This window comes from Scyliorhinus canicula, chromosome 12, assembly GCF_902713615.1.
Source record: "Scyliorhinus canicula chromosome 12, sScyCan1.1, whole genome shotgun sequence".
Classification (NCBI taxonomy): Eukaryota; Metazoa; Chordata; class Chondrichthyes; order Carcharhiniformes; family Scyliorhinidae; genus Scyliorhinus; species Scyliorhinus canicula.
This window is the reverse complement of record NC_052157.1, coordinates 70728826-70745400: the sequence shown is the minus strand read 5'-3', so window position 1 is coordinate 70745400 and position 16575 is coordinate 70728826. Positions and strand designations below refer to the sequence as shown.

At 52.8% G+C, this 16575-nt stretch overlaps 1 protein-coding gene across 7 annotated transcripts in view; it reads left to right on the top strand.

The window, feature by feature from the left end:
* Positions 1 to 16575, top strand: part of LOC119974525 (carcinoembryonic antigen-related cell adhesion molecule 5-like) — a 112794-nt gene that overhangs the window by 53662 nt on the left and 42557 nt on the right. For all 7 annotated transcript variants that reach the window (XM_038813476.1, XM_038813472.1, XM_038813471.1 and 4 more), the window contains one exon: positions 7281 to 7544. In XM_038813476.1, the coding sequence (XP_038669404.1) occupies positions 7281 to 7544 (264 nt within the window). The remainder of the gene's footprint in view (positions 1 to 7280; positions 7545 to 16575) is intronic.

Here is a 16575-nt window from a genome sequence, read left to right as displayed (position 1 = left end):
CAAAATGGCCCTGATCGCGACCTACACGATAGCCTCACGGTAGCATGGTGGTTAGCATCAATGCTTCACAGCTCCAGGGTCCCAGGTTCGATTCCCGGCTGGGTCACTGTCTGTGTGGAGTCTGCACGTCCTCCCCGTGTGTGCGTGGGTTTCCTCCGGGTGCTCCGGTTTCCTCCCACAGTCCAAAGATGTGCGGGTCAGGTGGATTGGCCATGCTAAATTGCCCGTAGTGTAAGGTTAATGGGGGATTGTTGGGTTAGGGGTATACGGGTTACGTGGGTTTAAGTAGGGTGATCATTGCTCGGCACAACATCGAGGGCCGAAGGGCCTGTTCTGTGCTGTACTGTTCTATGTTCTATGTTCTATTCTGGCCCCGGGAATGGGCTAGCATCGAGGCCGCGCGGAACACGGGGGGGCATGGTGTTGAATGCGCATCATCAGCGCGCGATGACCGAATGACGCTGCGCCGCATCCTAAAAGGCGCGATCCACGCAGAGAAAGACCCGCAGCAGAAGAGGGAGGGAAATGACGGAGCCACGGAGGGCCGCCCCGAGGTTCTGTGATACGGACCTGGAGACCCTCATAGATGAGGTGGAGCATTACAGGGGCATCCACTGCCCAAGATCCACTGCATCACCACCCTTCTAGCGCCGTGCGACGGGCCTGGCATGAGGTGGGCACGGCTGCCAGTGCTGTGGGGCTCCGTCCGGGGAGCAATGCTGCAAGAAGCTCCATGACCTCACCAGGGCTGCCAGGGTGAGTGCCACGGGGGTGTCCCCGGGTCACAATCATCCCCCCCCCCATGTCCCTCATCACCCACCCTCCCACCCCCCCCACCCCCCCCCCCCCGCGGGCACGAGGGGGCGAGAGTGAGTGGAGGGTGGTGAACAACGTTGTCACAGACTCACATGACCGCTGCAACCCCCTGGAGAGATGCCGTGGTGTGGCTGCAACTTTCCCCTCACCCTGCATTAATATAGCCTATATCTGAACGCCCTGATGATACCCGCCTAATTGTGATGCTCTATCCATGCCACTCCCAACAGGACAAGACTGCTCACAACATCCGGGAGTGCAACAGAACCGGAGGGGATTCACCCGTTATGCAACCCCTGACAGTGTTTGAGCAGAGGGCACTGGACCTCGCTGGGGGATGCGCCACCTGGGAGTTCGCGCAATGCGAGGTTGGAGGCGCAGAAGCAAGTGAGAAACCCTGCATGAAAACCCCCCCCCCCCAGCCCATCCTCTGTCTCCTCACACTCTGCACACTGGACCACCCATCCTCTGACCCCTCACACTCTGCACACTGCGCCACCCATCCTCTCTCCCGTCACACTCTGCCCACTGGACCCCCCATCCTCTCTCCCCTCACACTCTGCACACTGGACCACCCATCCTCTGTCCCCTAACACTCTGTACACTGGACCACCCATCCTCTCTCCCGTCACACTCTACCCACTGGACCACCCATCCTCTCTCCTGTCACACTCTGTCCACTGGACCCCCCATCCTCTCTCCCCTCACACTCTGCCCACTGGACCATCCTACGCCCGGCCGAGCGTGTCTAACTAACCCCATATCATTCTGTTCCCCAGGGCCAGCCGACGAACATCCAGGGCCGTCTGGTGCCACACACAGCCGACCATCTGCGATGACCACCGCACCTAGGGTCGCACACCAGCGAGTGGCAGGAGGCCGGCCAGGAAGGCCATCCTCCAAATCCGGGACTCTCGAGCGGGACGTACAGAGGACAGACAATGACAACTTTCATGGCTGTGCGTTGCCCGAAGGTCGGGCCGTGAGACAGGACAGGACGGGGTCAGTGGATCCAGATGCACAGAGGATGGCGACGCAGTCAACGGACTCACCCGACGCTGAACTGTACATGGACCGTGTGCGCCCTGCGCCGGGACATGAGGAGACCAGGACATTCCTGATTTACTGACGGATGAGGACCTAGAGCTTGCGGCACTGCTGTCTCCCACACCATCCACCATCCCAGAGACACTCACCTCAGTTGGGCAATTAAGTGATGAGGCTCCTGGGTCACGGTCTGCTGTGCACCACACAACCGAATGATACAGCAGATGGAGGTCGGAGCAGCCGAGGGGCTGGACGGTCGGAGGGCTGCCCAGGCCCAGCATCCAACTGCCACCCAGACGGTTCCCGGGTTCCTGGATTTACTCGACCCACCCGGACAGCCAATGTATTTTGAAACCCAGGGACACAATGATGGGTTGGTGGCCATCTTCCAGCATCTGCAGATGCAGTTCGAGGAGTCAAACCGCGTTCAGGAGCAGGGAGTGGTGCCGCCCATCGCAGCCACCCAGGCCGACACCGCATGGGTGGCTTCCGCGGTCGAGGCAATGGGTGAAACAGTATCGGCCATGGGTCAGGTTATGCAAGTCATTGGGCTTCATGTGCACGCGTCATCCATGGCCGAGGAGAGAGCTGCCCTCTCACAGGCAGCAATGCGCCAGAGCCAATATGACATTGCCGGCGCTACGGGCCCTGGCCGAGTCTCACCGGGTCATGGCCCAGTCCCAGCCGTCAGTCGCATCGACTGCCTGACGCACGTGTTGGGTGGCGTCGCGCACTCACAGGTTGATGTCGCACAGTCCCTGGCGGGAATGTCTCACTCCCTGGACTCCGTCTCAGTGAACCTTCGGACCCTGGTCGATACCGCTGCAGGCCTCCAGGACTGGCAGCGCCAGGTGTCGGTGGGGCGACGGGGCACCTTCCCGCTCACACCTCCGTCCCACAGTGAGGCCCGGGGGACAGCAGGCTCCCCGAGGGAGGAGGAGGTTCCGGGGCCCGTCCCATTAACACCGTCACGGGACGTCCCTGAACGCTCGGCCTCCCCCCGTCCCATCCCTGGTACATCGGGTGGGCAGCAGGCAGAGCAGGGTGGCACCACATCATCCGAAACGCCCGCGGAGCAGCCTGGCCCATCAAGGCCGGGTCGCCCCAGGAAACGAGTGCAGACGGGGAGCCATGTCGCGGGGCGTGATTCTTAGCAGTCCGCCTCCACTCCTGCTGTACCATCTGGGGATTCACTTAGACGTCGTGGTAGAGCCTGTAAGGCAATGAAGAGGGACACATAGTAAGTTGGCACGGGTGCAGGGCACAGTTTAGTTGTAGGAGCTAGGGCATCTGTACATAATATTCACCATTAAACACACTGTTGCACCTAACTTGTAAGACTGTGTGATTTTTCCATTGCCACGGGGATCGTGATGGTGACCGAGTGTCTCTGGGGTTGACGAGCGGTGAAACTTCGGTGCCGGATGTGCAGTCCCCCCCCCCCAGTCTGACACCGTAGTCCTCGGCACTCCGACGCCAGCTACCCCACACGGACACGTGATGGAGTGTCCCTGATGAACTCAGCGTACACCGAGATGGATGGTTCAGCTATTGCCATGAGTCAGACTTTGTCTAACGATTCTGAGCTCACAGCTCATCGCAGAGCGGGCTGTCATCATTCAACATGGCACTGATCACACCCGCTGACACAGCCATCAATGTCGTGCCATACCGTTGTGCCGCAATGGTAAGGGTGATGGCGAAGTGGAGCAGTCTACGCAGAGCGGGGGTGCGGGGGGTGGGGGTGGGGGGTGGTAGGAGTTGTGTGCTGTCCGTGTGCTCGACTGGCGATGCAGGTGGTAGTGTACTGTTCAGCGATTCCGTCGCATGCAATGCGTGAATCTTGCAGCCACCAACGCCACCATCGCCGGTGGCGTCGTTCAGCCTCCTGGACATTACCAGCACCCAGGTCATGTCTGTGTGCTGCGCCCGACACACCACCCTGCTGCACGCCAACCTCCTCCTCCCCCTCAACCTCCTCCTCCTCCTCGTCAGCGTTGGCACCACTGCCAGTGGCTTCTCCCTCCGACTCCTCCACCAGGGCATCTCCCCTCTGCATTGCGATGTTGTGCAGTGCACAGCAGACCACAACAATGCGAGCGACCCTGTCGGGCTGGTACTGCAGGGTCCCCCCGGAGCGGTCCAGGCATCTGAATCTCATTTTAAGCAATCCGAAGCAGCGCTCCACCACACCCCTGGTTGCTGCATGGGCCTCATAGTATAGGGCCTCCACGTTGGTCTGAGGTCTCCGTATCGGCGTCATCAGACAAGAACTCAGTGGATAACCCCTGTCGCCCAGCAACCAGGTCCTCAGCCGGTGGGGCCGTCCCTCAAACATTGCGGGGATAAAGGACTGCATGAGAATGTAGGCATCATACACACTCCCTGGGAACCTTGCGCACACGTGCATGATCCTCATGTGGGGGTCGCATACCACCTGGATGTTCATCGAGTATGTCCCCTTCCTGTTAGTGAACACTTCCCTGTTGCCTGCAGGCAGGCGCATGGGGACGTGAACACCATCGATCACTCCCTGGACCATCGGTATGCCGGCCCCCTTGGCAAATCCACGGGCTCATGCTTCTTGATGTGCTCAGTCCTCGGGAAAGGTTATGTAACGGTCCACTATGGCGAACAGGGCGTCGGTCAGGTCCCGGATGCACCTGTGGACCGATGCCTGCGATATCCTGGATAGGTCCCCGCTCGGAGACTGGAAGGAACCGGTAGTGTAGAAGTTAAGTGCCACTGTCACCTTGACGGCAACTGGTATCGCGTGTCCTCCTCCCGATCCACGTGGGGCGAGGTGCGCCATGAGGTGGCAGATATGTGCGACCGTCTCCCTGCTGAACCGGAGTCTCCTCCTGCAGGTGATGTCCGGCAGTGCCTTGAAAGAGATCCGGTCACAGTACACCCTAGGTCTCGATTGCCCCTGTGGCGCCCTGGCTCCACCATCAGTGTCTCCTCCTCCTCCTCCTCCTCCTCCCCCCCCCCCCCCCCCCCCCCCCCCCCCCCAAGCTGCTCGACATCAGTGCCCGCATCCTGTGCCTTCCTCAGTGTTTGGGGGTCAACATTCCCCTCGGCATCCCCCTGGACATATCGGCCATGAGTGCCTGCGGCCTGTACGGCGACGACGGGCCACTCCGCGGCCATTCCCGCTGCTGCTGCAGCTGCCCCTGCATCCACTGTGGGATGTCGCTGTGGACGCTGCTGGATGGCCAACTGCAGTGCAGAAGCCCCAACCACTGCGCTGAACATCGCCGTTTGGTTCGCATACATGGTCACCTACAGAAGGGTGGTGGGGGGCAAAGAAACGACATGTTAGATGGAGGTTATTCGACACCTCGGCAGCCGCCTGTCACGGGATACCTGTGTGTCCCGGTGGCCTGGTCGCGCTGCTGACACGCGGCCAGCCTAACCCCTGGTCACTTTCTGCGTCCAACGGTCAGTTAACGACGTCCTCTTCACCGGTGCGTCAGTGGCCTGTGTCCGTAAGCCACAGGGCAACCAGCGGCCGTGTCCTCGTCACCGTCCTGCCATGGCAGGGCGGCTGAGATATTGCATCCGGGGGTGGACAACCCACTCCACTCACTCCCTCTTCCCCCCCCCCCCACTACTCACTCCCTCTCCAACCCCCCCCACTACTCCTTCTCCCCCTCCCACTACTCTCTCTCCCCCCCTCCCACTACTCACTCCCTCTCCCCCCCAGTACTCACTCCCTCTCCCCCCCACCTCGACTCACTCCCTCTCCGCACTCACCTCCACACACTCCCTCTTCCCCCCTACCTCCACACACTCCCTCTCCCCCCTCCCACTACTCACTCCCTCTCCCCCTCCCACTACTCACTCCCTCTCCCCCCTCCCACTACTCCCTCTCCCCCTCCCACTACTCACTCCCTCTCCCCCCCAGTACACACTCCCTCTCTCCCCCCCCCCCACTACTCACTCCCTCTCCCCCCCCCGCACTACTCACTCCCCCTCCCCCCCCTCCCACTACTCACTTCCTCTCCTCCCCCCCCCCCCCACCCCCCCCCCTCCCTCCCCCCCCCCCCCCCCCCACCCCTCAGGGAAGCCTTCTCCAGTCTGCGGAGACTCCGGGATGTTCCGCTCACCTCCTCACTGCTCAGCGTCAGCCAGCACGACTGGCTCACGACTTTAAAAAGCAGGTGTGGAAGGCGATGGCGTGAACTGGGGTCACGCCATCAGGACTTCGGCCCATCCGGGCTGGAGAATAGCGGGGGTGCCGGAGAATCACCATTTTGGGTGCCTCGGGCTATTCTCCGGATTTTGCCGCGCGGAACACGACGGGACCGATTTTGCCGTTTGGGAGAATCACGGGAGTGCGTCGGACCGGCTTCGCGTGAAAAAGTGGCGTGGCCCGCTATTCTCCCAACCGGCGCGGCCTCGGAGAATCACGCCCGTAGTATCAGAACAGTTATGCATTTTTTCAGTGGTAACTGCATTAAATTTGAGGTTGTTATTTGCAACAAAATTAATTCATTAATTTATAGATCTGAAAAAAATTTAATTCAGATTGATTTGGGAAAATGAATTCACAATTGAACAAATTGAATAATTTTGTAGAATTTTCATTTCAGGACAATACCTTTTAATGTAACAATACTGCAATATTTATCCAACAGCTTTTTACAGATCACACATTTTAAGAGAAACTTAACAAGGGAAACTAGAAAGCATCACAAGCAGGATACTTTGGCAATTATGCCTGTTTCAAATCTCGTGCCACCATTTCTACCCCTTCTATGATCAGCTGGCTTGCATGGTGAAGGGATCTTAAACTGCAGGGCACACACTGCACTGCTGAATGTAAGGAGAGGAATGACTTCTTTGACTCCATTCCAAATCACTGTTGGGCTCTGTAGCTCTATCAGTGCCAGCAGAACATTCATTGTGGCCACAATAATTTGTTTTCAAAAAATAATCTTTCAAATGCTTCATCTTCAGTTTTGTAACGTCAATTCGTTGCTGTGCAGTCGACTAGTATTGGGAAGCTGATATTGTGCCTCACCACTACAGTCTGTGAATTGGAATTTAGGCCTCATCGCAATCCACTAAGTAACTGACTTAGAGTCATGCACACTGTGGAATTGACCTTGGGTATCCAATACCATAAAATGAGAAGCTAACATTAGATCCTGCCAGTCTACACACTGGGGAACTTGGTATTGGGACTCCCAATACTACATAATGGGAAACTGATATTGAATCCTGCCATTACACAATAGGAAAAATGGCACGACGTTTTGACTTCATTTTACATAGCAGTACAATTGATGGTGTCTAGAAAATACAAGGATGTGTTGTTTCTGTTGCGGTGGTAATCTCTATAATTGTACAATCCACTGCTACTTTTTATTTCAGCCTAATTATATTACAATATATGTGTGCATTTATTTTAGATGGACCAGATCCCCCTAATATATCCATAAACCCTAATTTGTCCACTTACCTCTCTGGAAGAACAGTTACTTTTTCTTGCTTTGCGGACTCGAATCCACCTGCAGAATTGGAATGGAATCTAAATAATACCTCTCTTCAACAAAAAGGGCAACGACTTATCATTGATAGCATTACTTTGAATAGCACTGGAAATTATACCTGTCAGGCATTTAACAATTTAACAAAAAGGTACAGTGCCTCAACAAAACAAATAGTTGTAATAGGTAGGTAACACATTTCTCAATTTATTTTCTTTAGTTTATACTCCACTCATGGAATGGTGAAGGTGGCTATTAGTTAATTCTATGAATAGACTGAAAATGAATAGGTTATTGATAAAGAAAATGAAGCTCCATCATCCTGTTAGTTGTGCTGACAAAACTGTGAATAATGTTGTCTTTGTTACAATAGTAAATAATTATCACCATGAGGTTATAAATACAAAAGTATCAAATTGTTTTAATATATGATCTGTTTCCCACTTTCTTTCATTTTTATTTCTAACTGGAATATTCTCAACTTTGACTTCTGAGAAAGGGAGGCTTATCAATGGTGAAACCTAATTGCCATTTTGTTTCTTAAAGGATTTCAAACTGCAGCACAAACAACAATTTAATATTGTTGATTTGCTCAACCAATTGTCTGCTCATCTCCAAGTCAAAGGACACTGAAGCTCAATTTGACTTGCTACTTCTAATATTCTGCAAATGTTTATTAAATGAGCAATGGGTATTTCATTTGCAACAAAGGTCCAGGGACAGATCACAAACTTGGTTGTGGTTTCTTATTTGGAATATGCTGCGCACATCAGGAGAATAGTTTAAAATGATAGTAGATTGGAAGTTTCACATAGGCTCGTTTGGATGCTGTGAACAGTGTGAGACAAACCCATACACAGTATTAACGAACTCTGATATTGAAAGGCCTTCTGTTCACTTATTCAGACTTTTACAGAAATTATGTACAATGAGCGCGATTTAATGGAAACCTTTCTAAGTGTGGTAGCGAATGGGAACTAGTGCGACTTTCCTGCCGCTCATACCGCCGAGCTTTCACCGCTATAAACATTAATTGGACCACTTAATGAGGACTCATGGATTTCACACTGCAAACGGCTGTCCCGCAAACTGATTTACTTGGCCCGCACTCGTCAGCCCCCTGTTAAAAAGGCAAAGCAGCACTTAAACCGAACCTGCACAGCCAATCCCAGACAGCTCGCAGCCATGCCACCGAGGAGATCAGCCCCGCAATTTGGGGAAGCCGACCTGGCCAGACTGTTGGATGCGGTCAAAGTCAGAAGGTATGCCCTATTTCCCCAAAGGTCTCGGAGAGCTAGCCACAGAGCAGCAAGCGCCACCTGGGAGGAAATGGCAGTGGCCGTCAGCTTGGGGAGCATCACCAGGAGGGCTGCAACCCAGTGCTGTAAAAAGGTCAATGACCTCCACTGGGCTGCATGGGTAGGGAGGCACCGGCCCCCCTTGAACCGGCCCCCCTGCCACGCTGATCTTCCACCACCCCCCCCCCCCCCTCAACAAGCATGCACCTGACAGTGCCCCTGCCCAGCACCATTCTGTGCCCCAGCCCACCCGTGTCCAGTGTTACCACCCAAACCGGCCCTCCCCAGATACTCACAACCCCCTCCATACTCCCCATCCCCCGTACTCCCCATCCCCACCCATTGTCCCCATCCCCCACTCCACTCCCTCCCCATAGCCTCTGCAACGAGACATGCCCAGCCCATGCACCCCAGGCCGCAGCGGGGGCTCCTGCTCACCAGTCGTTGGATCACCCATCTCCAATCCCCAGGCCATGGCGGCTCTGCACAACCCTACCACCAATGGTGGGCCACTCAGACTGAGACCACCCCTCTCCACACATCTCCTCTGAGCACCGGGGCAGCAACCCCAAACCCTTTAGACACTTTTCCCAGGAGCAAAGATGGAAACTCATCTCCTTGGATCCCCACAGCAGCCCTTCCATTAGATAGGGAGTCGCTTGCATTAATTGTCTGGATATTGGCGTTAAATGGTGATTATTGGTTTCTCGCCAAGTTACGGTGGGTTCCTGAATTCGACAATGGGAGCGGGTCAGTAAAATCGCAAACCAATTGTCGCCCAGCACAGTGCTTTTTTTTAGCCTCTCCCACGATCTAATGCTCTCCTCGCTCTCTTGCTTAAGTGCAACACGGCCATTAAATCACGCCCTACATATTGTAACTTCACATTTACCTTCACATCCGTTCAAAGCATTAATAGTTTTGACCAGTAGTGCTTAATGCATGATTTTAAATGCAGATTCACACACATAAGCTGGATCTTATGTCATTGTGTCAGGATCTCTTAAAAAACGGCGGTCGGCTCCTGATTTCAGGATTTTCAACATCATTGCCATTGCCAGCCATTTATGCTCAAGCAGCATAAGGGTGCAGGTAGAGAAGCTGCACCTTGCACTTCCAACCATGCTGATTCCATTGCGGGAATAGACAGAATGCATCTATAGGTTTGATGAAGTCAGGACAGCTTTTCCAGGACTCATGGCTCTTACAAAGAGTCATGATTCATTGGGAAACCTTAGCCCGGAGTTTTATACCTTTTGACAAGTAGGTTTAAAGGTGTTTAGATAGTGTGTGATAACAAGTACTTTTTTTTAAAGTATGTGTTTAAGGTTTTTGTATGGTTTTAATTGTGTTCTTAATGCAATTATTGATCATAGGTTTCTATTCTTAAAGAGTTAGCCATTGCATTAATCAACATTTTGTAAGTATTGAGATTCTTTAGTGCACTTTTTCTATCACAGAAAGTGCTCTTGTGCATTTAAAACCATTGAAAAATATGTTAGTGTACTTGATGTAATGATTTGAAACTTTGAGAAAACCAGGCCATTGTATTTGGTTCCAATGGTTTGTTTTTACCGATTAACTCTGTAATGTTTGGCTGAGTTACAAAAAACACTGATGGACCGAGATCAGTAAATTCCCTGTGTCTGTAATAGGTTTCAGTTTCTTTTATGTGGTTATGTGCTTTTTGAATAGTTATTTGTTTCTTTTCACCGCTTTATGAATGGCTATATATTTGACAGTTTAAGAACTTGTCAGTAGTCCAGGTTTTGAACTGCATTTCAAAGGCTCCCCATTGATATGACATGTCTCATGAGGTTTGTATGGAGGATTCTCTAGGGGCTTGGAGGATATGAGTGGACGTGGCATAAAAAAGGGCATAGGGAGTATGAGGGAGCACAGGAACTGCTCTATTCCGCTATCCTGGCTGCAGCCCACCCATGCACATTGACTATGTGCAGATTCTGATTCTGAACTAGCTTCTACAATTTATACTTTATAAATATATGATCTGGTAGCTGCATTAGGTTGAATGACTGTGCTTCTTTTTCAAATTTAACTTTCTCCTATTCCTCTCAATTGCTTATGAAGACACTGAGAAATCATCAAAAGGCATAAAAGCTTAAGGTCTCGTGATATGGGAAAGGGTGGGTTTGGTCCATGGCCATTCCATTTGCAGCTTTCAATCCTTTCAGGATGGGAGTGAGGGGTTAGTGGACAAAATGAACACTACAACAATGTACCATCATCTAGGATGGCCTATGCTGCACTACATACCACTGGCTCTGTAGCAATACTTTTCCTTTAGAAAATTTAAAATAACCAATTCATTTTTTCCCAACCTATCCTGCACATCTTTGGGTGGTGGTGTGAGACCCATGCAAACAGGGGGACAATGTGCAAACTCCACACAGACAGTGATCCGAGGCCACGATCAAACCTGGGTCCTTGGCATCATCAGACAGCAGTGCTAACCACTGTGCCACCATGCAGTCTGGCTGTGTAGCCATATTGCCCACAATCTGATGGTAAATCTTCCCCATGGATTTGAGAGGTTGTATTGTTCATGGTGCTGTTCTGATCCTCTGGCTTCCCCACCTGTTGTGGGCGATTTTCTGGAGGGTAGAGGGTTAAAAATAATCAATGGTTTGTTTGGGGGATGCTTGTCATTGCTGAAGAGCTGGAGATATGTGCTGGCAATGAAACATGTACATGCGGCGAATATGCTTGGAAGTGAGAGATTTTCTTAGAATGTTAAAGGTGAGTCTTGTGTATCAGGGCATGATATATTAAGTCATGTGAGAGACTTCAGTTGTAGTGTTTGCAAAATCTGTTGCGCTGATGTATTCACCCAAGTGAGATCATTACATCTTCATCAGCACTACTGGCAGATCTATGGTTAAGGACTCTAGACATTTACTATCCTCACCGCATGCTTTCACCTTGTACTCAGCGACGCTGCGAACAGGGACTCCTTGCTGCTTCAACCTCTCAGCATAGTCAGTGCGAGGTAATGCCGCTAAACCTGAACCCCGCTCCTCCTGTCAATCCGACAGTTTGTCCGTCAGGGACTGAAAGCAATTTCCAACAGCCTTCTGTGCATTGAAGAAACTTCCTTTTTACAGGAGCAGCACCTTTCCATAGGGAAAGCTGTCTAGAACACAAGTTTCCTACCAAATGTTACTTAGTCCCCTGAGGTGTTCAGGTGCACAGAGACAAAGATGGCTCTGCAGGGTGGGGGTGGAGACCTCACCTCTATGTGGTGCCATCATGGAAATGGAAGATGAATTTTACATCTTTTTCATCTAGTTCTATTTGACGTGAACTGAAATCATACACCCAAAAATTAGGTATTACATTTAAAGTTTTAATAGTCTTTATCTACAGTACAAATCAGACAACAACATTGCTCTCAATTAACATAAACTGAGATGCCGTTGATCACAATTTGTGCCTTGAGAACATTTTCCCTCAATGTATCCTCATGATCCTAAAGGGACAGGCCATGCTAACAACATCTTAGCAGTGTCTGTCATTCCTGAACCCAATCCCCTGGTGTAACAACCTGCAGGGGTCACATCCAGCTGGCGATGATTGTTTCTCCGTGTTTATTTAGACTGCATGAAGTTTGAGATCTTGGCATACAATACTGGTAAGCTACCCTTAAAGGCAGCAGTTCAGGTTGATAAGAAAGCATGTGGAATATTCTCCTTCATTGGCAGAGGTATAGAATATAAAAGTACTGGGTCACTGTCCGTGCGGAGTTTGCACTTCTCCCCATGTCTGCGTGGGTTTCACCCCCACAACCCAATGATGTGCAGGTTAGGTGGATTGGCCATGCTAAATTGCCCCTTAATTGGAAAAGAAAAATTATTGGCTACGCTAAATTTATTTAAAAATATATAAAATTAAGGATATAATGTTAGAACTGTATAAAACACTGTTGAGGCCACAACTGGAATATTGTGTGCAGTTCTAGTTGTCACAGTACAGGATGTTATTGCTCTGGAGCGCGTGCAGAGGAGATTTCCAAGAATGTTGTCAAGGATAGAAAAGCGTGACTATGAGGAGAGATTGGATAGGTTGGGTTTTTTTTCCTGGAACAAAGAAACTGAGAGGTGACTTAATTGAGGTGGACAAGGGGCAGCATGGTGGCACAGTGGGTTAGCACTGCAGCCTCACAGAGCCGAGGTCCCAGGTTCGATTCCGGCTCTGCGTCAGTGTCCATGTGGAGTTTGCACATTCTCCCAGTGTTTGCGTGGGTTTCGCTCCCACAACCCAAAAAGTGTGCAGTCTAGGTGGATTGGCCACGCTAAATTGCCCCTTAATTGGAAAAAAAATGAATTGGGTGCTGTAAAATAAAATAAAAAATTGAGGTGGACAAAATTATGAGGTGAACAGATAAGGTGGACAGGATAAAATTGTTTCCATGGCAGAAAATTCTAGAACCAGGGGAAAAAGAAATCCCCCCCAATACAAGTAATAAATTAATAACTAATAACAACACAAGAAAAAAGAAAATAGAAAACACACCCGTCGCAAAAACAAACCCCCTTAACAAACACCGAACCCCCACCCCCCCACCCCCCGGGTTGCTGCTGAGAATGACCACCCTCTTCCCCTCCGCCAGGAAATCGAGAAAAGGCTGCCACTGCCGGAAGAACCCTTGTACCGACCCCCTCAGGCAAACTTAACCTTTTCCAGCCCATGTCATTGATCCAGGCCTCCGGGCTCGGGGGTTTCGCGTCCCTCCACTGAGAGAATCCTACGCCGGCTACTAGAGACGCAAAGGCCAGGGTACCGGCCTCTTTCGCCTCCTGCACTCCCGGCTCCGATGCTACCCCAAAGATCGCGAGCCCCCAGCCCGGCTCCACCCTGGAACCGACCAGCTTGGACAGAGTCCCCGCCACCCCCTTCCAAAACCCCTCCAACGCCGGACATGCCCAAAACATGTGGGTGTGGTTCGCCGGGCCTTCCGAACACCTCCCACACCTGTCCTCCCCCCCCCCCCCCCCCACCTCCGAAGAACCGGCTCATCCTGGCCCCAGTCATGTGCGCCCTATGCAGCACCTTCAGCTGAATTAACCTGAGCCATGCGCAAGAAAAGGACGTGTTCACCCTCCCCAGGGCATCCGCCCACGTCCCATTGTCAATCTCTTCTCCAAGCTCGTCCTCCCACTTCACTTTCAACTCCTCCACCGAGGCCTCCTCCTCTTCCTGCATCACCTGATAAATTGCCGAGATCCTCCCCTCACCGACCCACGTCCCTGAGAGCACCCTATCCTGCACCCTCTAGGCGGCAGCAGCGGGAACTCCGCCACCTGCAGCTTAACAAACGCCCTAATCTGCATATACCTGAAAGTATTCCCAGTGGGGAGGCCCCACTTCCCCTCCAACTCCTCTAAAGTCGCAAACTTCCCATCGAGGAAAAGATTCCCCCATCGGCCTGATGCCTGCCCTATGCCAACTCAAAAACACCATTCATTCTCCCTGGTGCAAACCGGTGATTCCCCCGTATCAGGGCCCACACTGAGGCCTTCACTTCCCCTCCTGTGCCGCCTCCACTGCCCCCAAATTTTGAGGGACGCCACCACTACCGGACTCGTGGAATATCTTGCCGGGGGGAGTGGAAGCAGGGCCGTCACCAATGCCTCCAAACTTTGTACCCACACAGGACGCCACCTCCAACCTCTTCCATGCGGCACCTCCCCCTCCATCACCCACCTGCGAATCATTGCCACATTCGCAGCCCAGTAATACCCACACAGGTTGGGCAGCGCCAAACCGCCAGCCCCCCTTCTTCGCTCCAGGAATACCCTCCTCACTCTCGGGATCTTCCGCGCCCACATGAACCCCAGAATACTCTTATCCACTCTCTTGAAAAAAGCCTTCGGAATCAATATGGGGAGGGACTGGAAAAGAAACAAAAACCTCAGGAGCACTGTCATCTTAACCGACTGGACCCTGCCCGCCAGAGAGAGCGGCAGCACGTTCCACCTCCTGAACTCCTCCTCATCTGTTCCACCAGCCTCGAAAAGTTTAGCCTGTGCAGGGCCCCCCAGCTCCTAGCTATCTGGACCCCAAGATATCTAAAGCTCCTCTCTGCCCTCTTCAACGAGAGCTCTCCTATCTCCCTCTCCTGGTCCCCCAGGTGCAGCACAAACAGCTCACTCTTCCCCACGTTGAGCTTGTAGCCCGAAAAGTCCCCAAACTCCCCAAGCATCCTCAACACCTCTGGCATCCCCCCGCCGGGTCCGCAATGTACAACAGTAAGTCATCTGCGTACAACGACAACCGGTGCTCCCCCCCGCTGCACAATCCCCCTCCAGTTCTTTGAATCCCTCAGCACCATGGCCAAGGGCTCAATCGCTAACGCGAAGAGCAGGGGAGACAAGGGGCACCTCTGCCTCATCCCCCGGGAAAGCCGAAAGTCCTCTGACCTCCTCCCATTCGTCACCACACTCGCCACCGGGGAGCTGTACAGCAACCTCACCCAGCTGATGAATCCCTTACCAAACCATAACCTCCTCAGCACTTCCCACAGGTAGCTCCACTCCACCCTGTCAAAAACTTTCTCCACGTCCATCGATGCTACTATTTCTGCCTCTCCAGCCGCCGACGCCATCATCATAACATTAAGAAGCTGCCGTACATTGACATTCAGCTGCCTCCCCTTCACAAACCCCGTTTGGTCCTCATGGATAACCATCGGGACCACATCTTCCACCCTCCTGGACAGTATCTTAGCCAACAACTTTGCATCCAAGTTGAGGAGCGAAATCGGCCTGTAAGACCCACATTGGAGGGGGTCCTTATCCAGCTACAGGATCAGTAAGATTATTGCTCTAGACATCGTCGGGGGCAGAGCCCCCCCTTCCCCCTCGCCTCATTCAGGGTCCTCACAAGCAGCGGGCCCAGCAGATCTGAAAACCTCTTGTAAAACTCCACCGGGAACCCGTCAGGTCCCAGTGCTTTCCCTGTCTGCGTGCTCCCCAGCGCTTCCATCAGCTCCTCCAACTCGATTGGGGCTCCCAGACCCTCCACCCGCTCATCCTCTACTCTTGGGAACTCCAGAAAGCGGTCCATCCCGCCCACCTCCCTAGGGGTCACCGCCCGGTACAGTCCCTCGTAAAAGGATCTGAACACCCCATTAATGTCCCTGCCATCCCGCACCAAGTTCCCTCCTGCATCTGTGACTCCCCTTGTCTCTCTTGCTGCCTCCCGCTTTCGGAGCTGGTAGGCCAGCATCCGACTTGCCTTCTCCCCGTACTCATAAACCGCCCCCTGCGCCCTCCTCCACTGCGCCTCCGCCTTCCGGGTGGTCAGTATATCGAACTCCGCTTGGAGGCTGCGATGCTTCCTCAAAAGCCCCACCTCCGGGACATCCGCATACCTCCTGTCCACCCTTACCTTTTCTTCCACCAGGCTCTTCCTCTCAACCCTCTCCCACCTCTCCCTGTACGCCTGAATGGATATCAGCTCCCCTCTAACCACCGCCTTCAGCGCCTCCCAGACCACCCCAAATTGCACCTCCCCGTTTTCGTTGGCTTCCAAATACCCCTCTATACCCCTACGGACCCGCCCACATACTTCCTCCTCTGCCAGAAGCCCCACATCTAACCTCCACAGCGGGCGTTGATCCTTCCCCTCCCCCAGCTCCATGTCCACCAAATGCAGAGCATGGTCAGATATGGCTACCGCCGGATACCCCGCCCCCACCACTCGGGATTAGCGCCCTGCTGAGAACAAAAAAGTCAATCCGGGAATAAGCCTTGTGGACATGGGAGAAAAAGGAGAACTCCCTACCCCCCCGGCTTCAAAAACCTCCAGTGGTCTACCCCTCCCATCTGATCCATGAACCCCCTCAGCACTGAGGCCGCCGCCGGCCTCTTACCCGTCCTAGACTTCGAACGATCCAG